This window comes from Canis lupus, chromosome 17, assembly GCF_011100685.1.
Source record: "Canis lupus familiaris isolate Mischka breed German Shepherd chromosome 17, alternate assembly UU_Cfam_GSD_1.0, whole genome shotgun sequence".
Classification (NCBI taxonomy): Eukaryota; Metazoa; Chordata; class Mammalia; order Carnivora; family Canidae; genus Canis; species Canis lupus.
In genome coordinates, this window is record NC_049238.1 from 39,501,243 (window position 1) to 39,517,783 (window position 16,541).

The 16,541-nt window shown below is 43.1% G+C and overlaps 1 protein-coding gene across 2 annotated transcripts in view; it reads left to right on the forward strand.

Annotated features, from left to right (window-relative positions):
* Positions 1–16,541, forward strand: part of ST3GAL5 (ST3 beta-galactoside alpha-2,3-sialyltransferase 5) — a 51,485-nt gene that overhangs the window by 22,716 nt on the left and 12,228 nt on the right. For both annotated transcript variants that reach the window (XM_038561552.1, XM_038561553.1), the window contains exons 2-4: positions 2,452–2,575; positions 6,015–6,126; positions 15,192–15,535. In XM_038561552.1, coding sequence (XP_038417480.1) covers positions 2,452–2,575; positions 6,015–6,126; positions 15,192–15,535 — 580 coding nt within the window. The remainder of the gene's footprint in view (positions 1–2,451; positions 2,576–6,014; positions 6,127–15,191; positions 15,536–16,541) is intronic.

Sequence of the window (16,541 nt, forward strand, 5' to 3'; positions counted from 1 at the left end):
TCTGGGCTGAGGCTTGTACTCATAATAAAGCTGCTGGAAGTGCCATCGCTTTTCTCCAGGAGAAATTGAGGATACTGGATGCCACCAGTGCTGCTAGAGTCATGTGGAGTCACCCTCTCTTGCCTGTGACTGTCACTGCCCCTGCCAGAGGCCGTGCTGAATAAGGGGACCGGGAAGGTTGCCTCTTCGTGCTGTCTTCCAGTTTTCTACCTGCATGTCCCACAATCACAACTCAGCGGGAAGCCAGCTGGCCAGTGTGGGAAGGGAAGTTCATGGGCGTGTGGCCTGCAGGACAGCGCTGTCCAGGGCACCAGCAATAGGAAGAGGTGGAAACCATTTCTCTCTGACACTGCAGTCACTGTGTTGGCTGGAGGTCCACCTCACTGTGAATTGTGGGTCATTCTGGTTGTAAAAACCCGGACAGCTTAGAAATGTCTGTTTTCTGTATGTACTGGTTACAGATAGCCTGCAGGTTCCCATCACTTGACTGGCCATGCATTTAAGTAACCGTGATGTTGTGTCTGAAAAAACCTTCCGGGTCTCACTTGTTCTTCAGCAGGGGTTTACTAGTGAGGTCCTTGGCACTGTTTTTTGAAACTATTCAGGAGGATACATATCTACAAAAATTCTTAATTTGGAGTAGCGGTAACAGTGAGAGTTGCAGTTGAGGGAGAGATTGTTTCCAGTAGCAAAAACAATACTTGAAAGTTGATTTGATAAAAGATTTTTTTCAAAGGAAATGACACAACTTTAATGGAAATAAAGTGTCTACTAACATATTACTGCCTCTTGACTGGAAATCTATAGTAAAGATATTATTGCTTAACATGTAAGTTTATATCATAATAGCATAATATGATAAACGCCTATATTAGTAAGCTATGGTTTCACTTTTAATTAACAATTGCTGAAGCAAGACAGAAGTTTATTTCTCCATCTTACAACAGCCCAGAGGCAGGCAATCCAAGGTGGAATAGCATCTCTGTCCTTAGGGTTGTACAGGGACCCAGGCCCCTTCTCTGTCACTACCCCACTAGCCCTTGCTGGTGAGCTCTAGGTAGGGTCCACAGTGGCTCATCCTGGGTCAGTATTTCAGCCAGCAGGAAAAAGGGGAAAGGTGTATGCCGGGGAAGACACCTTAGAAGTTGTACAAGTCACTTTTGCTCGTATCCCATTGGCTAGAACTTAGTCGTGAGGCCACACCTATTTCCAAGGGAGGCTAGGAAATGTAGTCTTTATGCTAGGAGGCCACGCACCCAGCTAAAAAATCCAGCGTTTAACCCAGTTGAGGGGAAAGGGAAAAAAACTTTTTTTTTCTTTTAAAGATTTTATTCATCTATTCATGAGAGACATAGAGAGATAGAGAGGCAGAGACATGGGCAGAGGGAGAAGCAGGCTCCATGCCTGGAGCCCCATGTGGGACTCGATTCTGGGACTCCAGGATCATGCCCTGGGCTGAAGGCAGGCGCTCAACCACTGAGCCACCCAGGTGTCAGGAAGGGGGAAACTTATACAGGGGTAGACATACTGATTTCTATTACAGTACCCGTTCGAATATTATTTAGAAATTGAAAATTTGAAAACACAGTTAATTCAAAAGAATAAGTAGACAGGTATACTCAACATATAATTTTTAAGAGAAAAATGTCTTTGAAAATTGCCATTTTTTTCTTAGTGTAATACTTTTGTTTTTAATATAACACTTCCTCTTTAAACTTTTTTTTATTATAGAGAACTTCAAATGTACAAAAGCATGAGAATATTGTATAATGAGCCCCATGTACCCCATGCCCAGCTTTTACACTTAAGCAGTGTAAAGCTAATGTTGTCTTATCTGTTCCCCCATGTCCACTCTTATTCCCTCCCTGACTTTTTGGAAGCAGACCTCATTTCTCCTGTTTATCTGTAAATAGTTCTGTATGCACCTCTAAAAGCTAAAGGCTCTTGAAAAACATTAGACTTTTTATTTGGTGATAACTAGGTTCATGTGCAGTTATAAAAAATAATACAGAGAGATCCCTTGTACCCCTTGCTCAGTTTCCCCCACTGGCAGCATCTTGCAAAGCCATAGTATAATATCACAGCTAGAATATTGATGATACAGTCAAAACACAGTATTTCCATCATCACAAGGATCCTGCCACCCTCAGCTTACCCATCTATAACTCCTGACAACTACTAATCTGTTCTCCATTTCTGTAATTTTGACATTTCAAGAATGTTATATACATAGAATCATACAGTATGTAAACTGTTAGTTTACATGGCTCAGCATAGTTACCTTAGATTCATTCATTCATTCATTCATTCATTCAGGTTGTTGGGTATATCACTAGTTTATTCTTTTTTATTGCTGAGTAGTATTCTATGCCATGGATATGCCCCCCTAAAGTCTTTTTATAAACATCACCTCCCTCCTTTCCTTCCCTTTGGCTTTCCTTCTCTTCACAGCAATGCCCAGTGAGTATAACTATGTAAAACTGAGAAGCGATCGCTCAAGACCCTCTCTGCAATGGTACACCCGAGCTCAAAACAAGATGAGAAGACCCAACTTGTTGTTAAAAGACATCCTTAAGTAAGTATGAGCCCTCGGGTCTTCCGATCCCCCTGGCTGGGTCAGCTGTGGGAAACTGGGAGAAGATTGTAGTGGGACCCAAAGGGGATAGCTCTCATACTTGGTCAGAACGTCATATAAAGGGACATTCAAGTGAAGGTTTGGTACACAGATGTCTGGGTTTATACTTTGTGAGAGGGCAGCGCCAGCCAGGAAGCTCCCAGGCCCTGTCCCCAGGCCTCACTGCCTTAGAGAGAGTGGCTCTTACGTGTACCCTTCCTGCCCTTACATAACAAATGAGGGCTTTTCCCCTTAGCTATTTTTTTAAAATTTTTTTTATTTATTTATGATAGTCACAGAGAGAGAGAGAGAGAGAGAGAGAGAGAGAGAGAGAGAGGCAGAGGGAGAAGCAGGCTCCATGCACCGGGAGCCCGATGTGGGACTTGATCCTGAATCTCCAGGATCGCGCCCTGGGCCAAAGGCAGGCGCCAAACCGCTGCGCCACCCAGGGATCCCTCCCCTTAGCTATTTTAAGTTAATCTAAAAATATGGTTAATTAAAGTCCCCTTACAGGCTTTTGAAGAGCCTTAAATATTAAACCCAGAAAAATGACAGGTGTTTCAACCAGGTCACCCTTATATCCTAATGAGTGTTATAATTGTTAAGGGAGGGACTTGGCGGTTACATTTGGCTGATTAGCAGCCAAATCAGGTTGAAAATCACCCCTTTAGGGCACCTGGGTGGCTCAGTTGGTTAAGCTTTCAGCTCAGGTCATGATCCCAGAGTCCTGGGATTGAGCCCCACCTCGAGCTCCCTACTCAGTAGGCAGTCTACTTCTCTCTCTCCCTCTCCCTCTGTACCTACCCCTCACTTGTGCACACACTCTCTTTTTCAAATAAATAAAATCTTAAAAAAAATCACCCTTTTGAAAATACCCCTTATGTAGTAGGTGTAGGAGAAGGAAGATAGGAAAAAGAAGTGTGCATTAATATTTTCCATCTCCTTTTATCATCACTCAGTATTTAATGAGGCCTGACATGCTTGGCGCTGTGTTAGGTGCTGGCCCATGGCAGCAAATGAGGTCGACCTGGGTTCATGTTAGCTACAGTGTGGGGTTGAAAGACTCACAACCAGGCATTCTAGTACAGTGTCCTCAGTGCTGTCCTTCTTTCCTGCCTTGTTTGTTTGTTCATTTGTAATCAAGATAAGGGAATTATTATATGCACCAAATGTGATACCTTTTTGGGGGGCTAGGGAGAGGAGCAAGTGATACTACATTCACAAGATTTAAAATTCAAAGGTATTCAAAGTACTCAGTAAAATACACCCTCATTCTTGCCTCCCACTTAAAGATAACCAATGTTACCAATCTTGTGTACATAAGAAATTGTGTGTGTGTGTGTGTGTGTGTGCGCGTGTGCATGTATATGTTACCCACCCCTGACTTTTACACAGCTGGTAGCATCCTATTCATTTAGCGGTGTACTCAATCCCAGGGAAAAATTAGGATGCTTGTCCAGGTTTTCATGGGAGAGCCTGTTGAAAGAAGAATCAAGAAGTCTGGAAAACACTTCCTAGCAATACTTTCCTACATCATCCTCCTCAAATAGTAAGAAATATTTAGCATCTATTGTATATAGTATATTGTGCTAGATGCTGTATTTTTAAAACTACCCCTTTCTTGAATATAAGAGAAGGGAGAAGAAATGTGTGGGAAATATCAGAAAAGGAGACAGAACGTAAAGACTGCTAACTCTGGGAAACGAACTAGGGGTGGTAGAAGGGGAGGAGGGCGGGGGGTGGGAGTGAATGGGTGACGGGCACTGGGGGTTATTCTGTATGTTAGTAAATTGAACACCAATAAAAAATAAAATAAAATAAAACTACCCCTTTCTTTAGAAAAGAGATCATTGGACACCTGTGGCTGTGGGTAGCTGTGGTTGAGCATCTCCTTCCAGCTCAGGCCATGATCCCGGAGTCCTGGGATCGAGTCCCGCATAGGGCTCCCTGCTCAGTGAGGAGTCTGCTTCTCCCTCTGCCCATGTCCCTGCCTCTCTCTATATATCTCTCATGAATAAATAAATAAAATCTTTATAAAAAAGAGAGAAAAGAGATCATTTTCTTATTCAGGTTATTCCTTTACTTTATTTTGTGACATTATTTAAAGAAATGGTTCTTAAACTTCCATTTATTTATTTTTACTTTTAGTTTGTCAGTATCACTTGGGAAGCTTATTTAAAAAATGAGGTTTCTAGGGGTGCTTGGGTGGCCTAGTCAGTTAAGTGTCTGCCTTTAGCTCAGGTCATGATCCCAGGGTCCTAGGATTGAGTCCCACTGGGCTCCCTGCTCATTGGGAAGCCTACTTCTCCCTCTACCTCTGCCCCTCTCCCTTGGCCCGTGTTTACTCTCTTTCTCTCTCCCTCTCTTTCTCAAATGAATTAATTAAATTTTTTTTTTAATGAGGTTTTTAGAGGTTCTTGGGTACAACTCAGGTCATAATCTGATGGGTTGTGGGGTCAAGCCCCCAGTCAGGCTTCGTGCTCAGCGAAGAGTCTGCTTGAGATTCTCTCTCTGCCCCTGCATGCCCCGCCACCCCCCCCCCCTTGTGCTTGTTCTTTCTAAATAATAAATAATTTTAAACAAAACAAAATAAAATGAGGTTTCAAGAACCAGGACTAGGCTCATTTCTTTTCTCCTAATCCTGTGTGTGTGTGTGTGTGTGTGTGTGTGTGTGTGTGTGTGTTTATTTTAAGCTATATAATGATAGGAATTTGTCAGATCTCTAAAAGCAGTTTTTGTAGATGGTCTTAAGGGTGACTGGTGGTTCTCTCTCACGTCAGTTAAGCCTCATTTCTGGGTAGAATCTTTAGAAAAATAATGAGTAGAATGTTTGTCTTCTTATTTTTCTAAGGGCTCCCAGTATTTTCCCCTGTTTTTTTTTATTGTGGTAAAATACCCAGAACATAATATTTACCATCTTAACCATTTCTAAGTATACAGTTCAGTGATAGTAAATGCATTCACATTGTTATGCAGCCATCACACTATCCACCTCCAGAACTCTTTGCATCTTATAAAACCGACACTCTCTACCCATTAAACACTAAATCCCTCCCCTCCCCTTGGCCCCTAGCAGCCACTGTTCTACTTTTTGTCTCTGCAACTTTTGACGATGTGCTTCATATAAGTGGAATCATACAGTATTTGATAGACCGGCAATATTTTAGAGTGGCAAAAAATGGAGGCTGAGATTCTGTTACTCAGAAGCTATTACTTGGTTTTATAAAGTCCAGTGGTCTGCATTGTGATTCATGTCTTATGCTTATTATGCCTTAAAGATTGTCCTTTGATGTTACATGGCAGGCAAACTCAGTCTGGGGGTAGGTTTTCACTTACTTCATATGATTTCTCTTGATTATCCCATAACTGCCTCATTATACCTAATTGATTTTTTTTCCAGGTGTACATTGCTTGTGTTTGGAGTGTGGATCCTTTATATTCTCAAGTTAAATTATACTACTGAAGAATGTGACATGAAAAAAATGCATTATGTGGACCCAGACCGTGTAAAGGTTAGATATGCCATTGGTGTGGTTTAAATTAAAACATTTCCAAGCTTATACTTAAACAGAAATGTCATTTCTAAAGGGTTCTAAATAAGTACTCGTGAAAGTTTTAAACAGGGAAAACACTATCTTAGTACTCCAAAATCAGAGACAGCCTTTCCCCACTGCCCTGCAAAAAACCAAATAACCAACTCACCCACCCACCCACCCCACAGTATTCTTCATTTACTGAAGTCTTTGAGGGAGGTGAGTTGCATGTGACCCATTCTAGGGCACCTGGCATGGGGGCACCATGCTGTGATATTGGCAGCGTACACGTACTTAGAACAGGATCAAGTTCTTTTAGCATCACATCATTTCTGGGGGTTATTTTTCATTTTAATGATTTTAAACTGTATTTCAAGCTTTTTTCCTTCAATTTATATTTATCTGAATCAATTGACCTATTAAATGCTAATTTCACGGATTATTTGAGTGGTTAAACAATCCAATAATGTTCAGTCCTGGGTGAAGGAAGAGATGATTTGAAGTCCAGTAGCATAGCAACAGTGACCAACATGTGTGGACGCTTTATAATTGTCTCAATGGGGAGATATTTTAGTATTTGTACCTCTGACAGATGATGGCTGGGAGGTTAAGCCGCTTGCCCAAGTTCACATCTGGTTAAGTTAACCAATTCGGTTAATCTAGTTTTCTGTATACTGTGTAGCTGTTCTAAAAGTACGTTAGCAATATCAACTCATTTAACCCTCATGATGGGAGCTGTCCTTACCTCACAGCTGAGGCGATGGCAGGCAGGAGAATAAGTAGCCTGTTTCAGATGACCTTCACTCATCAGTGGTGGGGTTGGGACTTGGACTCAGCAGCCTGGTTGCAGAGTCCGAGCTCCTGCTGCCTGCTGTCTGCCTGGTTAGGGGGTACCCACAGAAGGAGCCAGAAGTTCTAGGCAGGGTAATGCAGAGAGGAGGAAGTTTAAATTTCTGACCTAGGTTCAAGTCTAAATGCCACTGAGTCAAAGATGAGACCTCAGGCAAGTGACTTAACTGTTTTGAGTTCACTTTTCTCAGCGCTGAAATGTAGACAACAGCAACTGTGCGACAGGGCAGCCCTTAAAGTTGAATAAGATAATGTACATGGAGCTCCTTTTCTAGTCTAGGTTCTTTTTTTTTTTTAGAACTTTATTTTTTATTTATTTTTTATTTATTTATGATAGTCACAGAGAGAGAGAGAGAGAGAGAGAGAGGCAGAGACATAGGCAGAGGGAGAAGCAGGCTCCATGCACCGGAGCCCGACGTGGAATTCGATCCCGGGTCTCCAGGATCGCGCCCTGGGCCAAAGGCAGGCACCAAACCGCTGCGCCACCCAGGGATCCTATCTAGTCTGGGTTCTAACCTGTTTTTACTTCCATCTGTATGTTCTTGGAAGTGTCTCACATGCTCTGTGAGACAGGCAGATGTAAACAAGGAAATGAAAAGAGTACAATTAATAAATGTGCAGCGTGGCCTCTGCAGAACCGTCGTGTCTCCCAGAGCCTTCCTTCTGTGCTGACTCCATCCCCAGAGGTTTGCTGACTGTTCATTTCACCAGCATCAGTACATCTGTTTTGGTGGAGCAGGATGCATCTGATGTCTCTGCTTGGGCCTTCTGCTTCCCTCTCCAGCTGGCCTTGCACACGTCCTGATAGCTGTGAACTCTTCTCTTTGCTTCTATGCTATGCTTGTCCACATTCTCTTTGTGGCCTCTTTCTCCTGTCCATTTAATTAATCACGCTATTGGCCATCTGACCACCTGCAAAGATAATCACTCTCGAGTCTGTGTTAATTGAAGAGAGATGGGAGCTCTTGCGTGCAGGGGTCCCACATACCATTTCATAAGTACAAGATGGGGAGGATGTGTTTTAGTAACACCTGGGGTAATATCCACTTTGCATTTTAGTGCCTGGCCTGCACCATCTGCATAGGCCTGTACTGTGGCTGCCTACAGCTGTTTCCCTTAAACTACATTCATAGACCAGGGATGGTCTGCTTGTCCCTGCAGAGCTCAGACAAGTACTCTGATCATTATGGCTATTACTCTGTAAGGTTCCCCAAGGAGTCCTAGTGACTTCTGATGATGACCAGAGATGAGACTCAAGACCATGTCCCTGAGGAACCTTTGAAGGGATGGGAACCTTAACATAACCTGAAGGAGAGAAGACCTGGTACAGGTCATGTGGCAGCTACTGTCAACAAGCCAGAGGCCTGGCCCCTGGGAGGGTCAGCTGTGCCCAGGTAGCCTTAACGGCAGACGGACAAATCGGGATGGTAGTCAAGCTGAAAGGAGAAGGATTTGATGGTCTGAGGCATCTGAAGATGGGATTAATGGACCACCTTCGTGGCGAATCTCTGGAGCTGTTTAAAGCAAAGCCAGGGTAACTGTTTGGTCCTGTGGGTAGACTTTAGGCATCAGACAGTTGATCAAGGACTTTTCTGATCCCTTCCAGCCCTATGACTCCGTGGTTTTCTGTAGTTGTATCAGTACCCTGGCTGGAAAGTATAGGCTGGTTTATTCCCTGATCTGAATACTGAGCACCAGCAGTACCCAACTCAGTGACTTTCAACTGAACCTGAGGGGTACTTGGAAACGCCTCTGAAACTTACCAGACTCCATCTGATACAGTCATTTACTTAAGCATTTTGTTGTCTCATCTAAAATATAAGTTACCTGAGAACAAGGATGGTGTTTCTAAAAATACACCATTTCTGGGATTACAGGGACAGGAATAATGCTCCAGTTGCCTTTTAGCATCCTCTGCTCTCACCCTTTGCCCCAGTTCCATGTCTCCTTACCCGCCTTTCTGTATCCAGGTATGCCCCACTATGATTTTGATTTGCATTTCCCTGTGAACTAATGATGAGCATCTTTCTTGTGTGCTCATTGTCCATCTGCATGTCTTCTAAGGAGAAATGTCTATTCAAGTTCTTTGTCCCAATTTTTCATTGGGTTATTCGTCTTTATATTATTGAGTTGTAAGAATTCTGTGTATATTCTGGCTACCAGTCCCTTAATCAGATATATGACTTACATGTATTTTCTCCCATTTTGCAAATTATCTTTTCACTTTCTTGATAGTGTCATTTTCAGCATAAAAGTTTCTAATTTTGATGAAGTCCAGTTTATCTATTTTTCCTTTTGTTCCTTATGCTTTTGATTTCATATCTAAGAAATAATTGCCTAAGCTTATGTTTTCTTCTGAGAGTTTTATACTTTTAGCTCTTAATTGTAGGTCTTTATTTTATTTTGAGTGAATTTCTGTAAATGGTGTGAGGTTGGGGTCCAACCTTTTTTCCTTTGCATGGGGACATCCAGTTTTCCCAGCACCATTTGTTGAAAAGACTTTCCCCTATGTTTGCTGCATTCTTTCTGACTTCTCTGTCTGGAGCCCTTCCCTTTGCCTCTTTGCTCATCATCTTTCACATAAAGTTTCAGCTCAGGAGTTACCTTTCCTAAGAAGCCTTCTCTGATTATCTTTCTCTGTCTTCTAGAAACCCCCTTGATACCTTAATCCTAACACTTAACACTGTACTATTTTAATGTCTTTCTCATTTGTCCTTTAAGCAAGCCCTTGGAAGATGGGGATTGTGTGCTAACATTTTGTATTAATTAATATATACATAGGTATATTAAACTAGAGAGGGAGGGGAGATATTACTGAGACTATGGTGTGGTGTCTTATCTCTGAACTCCAGATTGTATTGAAAATCCACAGGTAAATAACAGGCAGTTCTTTGAGTATTTTCAGTAATGTACATTAAGTCTAATATCCCTTTAAGGAATAGGTCAGACAGTTCCTGTTCAACTCCTCATATCCACCAGTGGATAGTAGACAGGAAAAAAAAAATCTCACCATCCCCTTCCCCCAAACCATGGAATCTGAGTCCTCCATTTAGGCTGATGATTCCAGTTTTAAAACTTAACGTTTACTGCTGCTAGTGCCCTGCCCTGATTGGGCTCCAGTAAGCATTCTTGACCAATCCCTAGCAAGGGGGATGGGAGTATCTGATGGGCAAGGTCAGCCTCCCAAGCCCCACTGACTGCCTGGAGAAGGAGTGTTAGCATCCTGCACAAAATTAAGGTTCCCTAAGAAGGAATGGGAAATAGATACCCAGTAGGCAGCCCACAGTGACCACCACATCCACCCAGTTTTAAAAGGTGTCTAAAAGATCATTATTTTTTCCAATTATAAACATAACACCAGAAATTCAAATAATACCAAAATGAATAAAGTAGAAAGTCCCCTATAGTTTGTGGAGAAAGAGGGAAGAATCAGGGGGTAGTTATATAGTCAAATGTGTCTGTGAAAGCATTCGTCAGTTCAGAAATTAATAAAATAGAAAGTGAAAGCTTGCTATAACCACTGTGGAATTAGGGGTGTTTTTAATTTATTTTATTACTTGAGACTTTTTAATAGCTTTTTCACATTGTTGATGCTGTCAGAATGCTCCACTTTTCACAGTGGTCCTGACAGGTTGTCCTGCTGCATTCCAGGCAGAGGGAGCAGTGTATGCAAAAAGCATATGCCCCCGAGGGCTTTGCAAATTAGACGTACAGCAAGAGTTAGCTATCACTGAGGATTTGGGGTAAGGCATAGCAGGATAGAAGGCTGAAAATGAGCCAGAACCAAAGAGGGAAAGGCCTTGAATGCCACACTGAACAGATCCCAAATTTGATAGCTGGTCATGTTTCATTGAAGCAAAATCAGAAACCCTCTCTCAAGTCCCCAGAATAGAGGAAATGGCCACGGAAGCTGGCTGGTGTGGTCCGATGTTCTGAATGGCTGGCTGCAAGGTGGTATTCAGTATGAGCTCTCCACAAAGAAAACCCTGTCTCCAGGCTGTTGTTGGAGGTTGTCCTTTCCACCAAGAGTATTTAAACAAATTTGAATTATTGTGGCTGTATGTTAGCCTAAGATGATCTCAAAGCCATGAGGCCTTGTTAGCTCTGTTGAGGATATTCAGCAGCTTGCAGTGTTTCAGTGGGACCCTGCTGACCCTGCTGGAGTCTGAGCATTGTCTGGTTATGCTGGACCTGGCCTGTGTTAATACAGCAGCAGACATGTGGCCATGGTAGTTGTAGATTTTGTCTTTTCTATTTAAAGATGCCCCTTAATGTGCCATTTCTTTAAAAAGACTAACAGTGGTCTCTGCCAGAATATGGACACCTTGAAAGTACATTTCAGATGTGAAATTGCACATGAAAGATGTTTGAGGAGAGATGAGGACACAGTCCTGTCAGTGTAGGTTTGGGCCACATGGTAGCAACAGTTTGAACTAGGCCCTCTCTCTTCTCAGAGAGCTAAAAACCACATCCCACTCAGGGGACTGCATTTCATGCTGTGTAGTTAATTATGGCCAAATTTACTTCTCCCTGACTCTGCAGATCTACACACTCATGTAGCTAAGTTATGCGGAGTAACCTGGGCTGAGTTATCAGTCAAGGTGCCAGAAGCTCTAGACTGATTCTTTTCTTCGGTTCTGCCCATCCCCCCCCAACCCATCCTCAGATATCAGAGATGAGGGAACTGAAGCCTTGGCCTAGGGCTAGATGCTTTAGCAAAGTCACACTCTGGCTAATAGATCTAGACTGGACCTAGTGTCCAGATCTTCTGACTGCTTTTTCTTAACAGTCTGCCGTGACACAGTTTCTCCTCTGAAGCATGCAGTGTGATAGTGTGTGTGCATTCACATAGTACCACCACCAGCACCCCAGTCCTAATCTTAGAACATTCTGTCCATCACCAGTCCTGGGCGGCCACTGACAGCTGGAGTTTTTACCCTGGTGTTCTTTCTGTGACTTAGTTATTCAGATTTGGCCCCGCTTGTACTGCTTGTAGCCAGGTGGACATACAGACAGCTACCTTGAATGTGCGGTAAGAGTGGCAATAGCTTGGCCTATGGTCGCTGTTCTTCTGTGATGGGCTCAAGTTCCACCTGGCTCGGGCACAGTGCATGAAGCTGTGAGCCTCAGAGCAGCCCTGTGAGGATAGAGCAGTGCTGGCCTTCTCCAGCCAGGAATTGCAAGTTCTCACTAGGTGACTCCTGCCCTCCATTCGCGTGGTCTGTTGTTGAATTGGGCTCCTACCTGAGTTTGGTCAGCCCCAACCCCAAAACTCACCTTCCACCTCAGTGCCATGCCCTGTCCTGGAGTTAAAGAAAGGAAAGAGAACATTGCCTTTTGCTAAGAATTATGCCACTGACTTCTGTTTCTAAGAAGTGTTATCCTAAAAATTATGCAGCAGAAATGAAAGTGGAGACTTTGGCGAAGGAAAATTATTTGATTTTTTTTTTTTTTTTTAAATACCCTTCAGTGAGGTCTCACATGAGGTGGCCATTTGCCACCTGACTCTGTACTAAAAAGCAGCTTCTGGCTAGAAGAAGCGATCCCAGGGGCTTCAGGGCTTATTACACACACATCTCTAAATGAGGTGAAACAGAGGGATAAAAGGAGTTGCTGTCGCGGTAGATGTTTCCAGTGGCATCTAGAACATACATTTCCCTGGGGATTGATTTATTGTACCCTGCAGTGAGCGAGGCACCAGCACAGTCATGGTCAGAGGGTGATTACTAAGCCTTGTGCTCTGCTCCCAGTCTAGAAAATTAAGTTTGAAGCCTGAAATGGAACTCTTTGCCAGAATGGAAATGGAGTGAAATTTCCCTCCTTCCAAATGAAACTTCTAAAGAGGAAATTTGGCAGCCCAGAAGAGCCGAGCCCACGTTTCTGGCTCAATCACCTACTTCTTCCAGTCACGCGTGGATCACTAAGCTGCTCTGGGTTTCTCCAGGCACTTCTCAGACGTTCAGGTTGCACTTCTCCTAGGAGACCTGCAACACCAGATGCTTAACATGTTGTTCCTTAGTGAAGGATTCCATCTCTTCTCTAAAGCTTGCTGTTCCTAACCTTCAGGCCTTGGGTCTAAAGACAAACTGTGTGTGGAGTGTGTGGTCCCTCCGCTGATGGGGCGTTAAGTCTCTGCTGGGTGCCACGTGCCATAGGCTTGGCAGGCCTTCCGTTCTGGTGCCACTCGGGCTCATGGTTGGCCCTTGCTTTGCTTTACCATTGGTTCCTCATGAAGATGCCAGTTCATATTTAAACTCTCGGTCTCCACGGTGGTGTCTGTATGCTGCTCTGTGTAGACAGGGGCTGTGGTTTTAGGCATTTGGGAAGTAATGAGAACAGGTGAGCACACCAGCTCGGCCTCCCCCACTGGTCATGTCACCTTGAGCCTACAAAGTGAAGATACGAACAATCATTTTGTGATGTGTGGGAGTGTCGGTGCCAGTAGACCAAGATCATGTCTGTGCATAGTGTCTGTAGCATCATTTCTGCTTCAGAGAGTATGAGTTCCCCTTTTAAAAAGCGAGGCCACATCCTCCAGATGTAGAGGTGTGTTCTGTGCAGGTACTAAGAACTTTTTGAAGCTGTATCTTAAAATGGGAGGAGTGTGTGTGTGTGTGTGTGGGGGGGGTTCTGCTATAATAAGATAGGTGTTTTCCTACAACTAAATTTATTATACAGAAACCAGACAATAAAAATTGTAAAACTTGGAGGAAAACCATATTTGGGGCAGACATTTAAAACTATATGCAACCGGGCAGCCCGGGTGGCTCAGCGGTTTAGTGCCACCTTTAGCCCAGGGCATGATCCTGGAGATCCGGGATCGAGGCTCCTGCATGGAGCCTGCTTCTCCCTCTGCCTGTGTCTCTGCCTCTCTCTCTCTCTCTTTCTCTGTATTTCTCATGAGTAAATAAATAAAATCTTTAAAAAAATAAAACTATATGCAACCATAATAATCCTCATAATAGGATGAACAGAGTTTAAAAAAAGACATATTCAATCCTAAAAATAAATATCCCAGAAAATCTAGGACTTCATACATGCATACATGGGTGTGTGTGTGTGTGTGTGTGTGTGTGAGGAGAGCTTGGTGGGAGGAGGGGTAAGGCGGGGCCAAGGCTGCTGAAGGTGGAGATGAGGACAGGAAGCACAAGGATGAGGGAAACTTCCGCCAGGCAGTTCTGAGGCAGCATTTGGCCAGACTGAGCCAGGAGGAAGACTGGGGTGCTTGGGCCTTTGTACCACATCCCTCTGGTGAGTTTTTCTTTCAGCTGGGCTACTGTACTTGGCATTCGGCAGCCTTTCCTTGTTGAGGCGAGGCATTCACAGTGCAGGAAGATCGTATACAAAACTACTTCTATGTTGACATGACACTGATCCCTGATTACATTTAGAATAACTTACATTCCAGACTGTATGAAGCTCATTGCCCCAACTGATAAATAAGCATCTTTCTCATCTTGAAGGATAAGAACCCAAAATATGAAATTGCATTAAATTGTGGTTAAAAAAAAAAACCCAACACATAAAACTTACCATCTCAACCATTTTTAAATGTGCAGTTCGGCCCTGTTAAGTATATTCATGTTGCTGTGAAACAGATTTCTATCACTTTTATATCTTGCAAAACCGAAATTCCAGACCCATTAAACAGCATCTCTCCATTTGCCCCGGCCCCCCAGTCCTTGATAACCACCATTCTACTTTCTGTTTTGACCAGTTTTAATACTTGAGAGACCTTATAAGTGTGCTGTAACAGTCCTTTTGTGACTTCTTTATTTCACTTAGTATAACGTTCTCAGGGTCCATCCATGTTGTAGCATGTGACAGGATCTTATAAGACATGAAATACTTCAAAGTGTGTATTTCACCCCAAATTTATTTGAGGAACAAGGTTAGGCCAGGGGCAGGAGGTGGGGGTACAAGGACATGCTTTCCTTATACAATGAAGTAAATATACTTGCTGTGTTTATCTCCCTGTCCTGTGATTCTCCCAGTTTATTTCTTTAAGTTTCTGAGCATCAGTTAACTCTTAAAAAAAAAGCAACTGAAAAAAAAAAAAAAAGCAACTGTTTTGTGCTGAAAGAGTAATCGACAGGCAGCTCTATCAGACATCGCAGGACACAGTGTCATCTGTAAGATGATATTTCTAATGCCTAAGAGTTATTCAAACTCAGATCGCTGTGATTTCATTCCAGAGAGCTCAGAAATATGCTCAGCAAGTCTTGCAAAAGGAGTGCCGACCCAAGTTTGCGAAGAAGTCGATGGCGCAGTTGTTCGAGCACAGGTACAGCACGGACTTGCCACCTTTCGTGAAGGAGACCCCCAAAATGAATGAAGCCGAGTACAAGTATGATCCTCCTTTTGGATTCCGAAAGTTCTCCAGTGAAGTCCAGACCCTGTTGGAAATACTGCCCGAGCATGACATGCCCGAACACTTGAGAGCAAAGAGCTGTAGGCGTTGTGTGGTCATCGGAAGCGGTGGCATACTCCACGGACTAGCACTGGGCCAGGCCCTCAACCAGTTCGATGTGGTGATAAGGTACATGGGTTCACCTCTAGACTTCACTTTACTGCTGTTGGTCAGTGCCATACCAGCAACAGGGATGCAGAAAGTACTGCCAAATCCCTGCCTGCTAGGGACTTACTGCTTAAGATAATGAAACAAAAATATGAAATGATTAGATGCCCCAAACTGTGCCATACTGACCCAGATTTGGCAGAATCTTGTCAGAAGAGGTGAGGTTTGGAAGGTTGGGTAGAGATTCAGGAGGAAGCCTGAGCTATGCAGGACCAAGAGAGGGCACAGTGTTGGGGAGTAAGTATGGGGGATGCCTGGCTTCTGGGAATGGGGCTCGGTGTGGGTGCACCCCATGAGACAGTGCTGGTGGGGACAAAGGAAGCACACAATCTGAACTCCACTCATCCTAGATTCTTTTTGGTTCAGCTGGCTAAAAATTGTTTTCCTTATAAAAGCTAAATAGGTTCATTCTTGAAAATTAAAAAAATATAGAAAAATGCAAGGAAGAAAAATAACCCCTCGTAGCCCAAATAACCAACCGCTATCCATCAGCTGTGTTCCACTTTTGTTCTATACACTACTAATGAGTGCATCTGTATTCTTATAAAGTGGTTTGCTTTTTTTTTTTAGCAACATTATGAACAGTTTCTGAGGTCATTAAATATTTCTTGGAAAATTAACTCTTCCAAGTGCTTAGTATTCCTTTAAATGAGAGTATCATAAGTTATTCAGCTGTTCTTCTAGTGCTGGATATTTTGAATTTTTCAGATTCTTTGTTACTGTGAAAATGCCCTGCATATCTCATACTTATTGTCCTTATCTCTGATTATTTCCCTGGAAATAATTCTAAGAATTCTTAGAATTGTTGGCTTAAAGATATTGGAATGCTTTTAAGGCTTTTGATACATTTGGATACATTTGAATAAATTCTCCCTACCTGAAGGATATGCAGAACCAGAAGTACAATGTACTCTGGGTCTCATCAGATCTGTTCAGCAGGAGCGTGTGCGTTTGTCCCAAGGCAGGA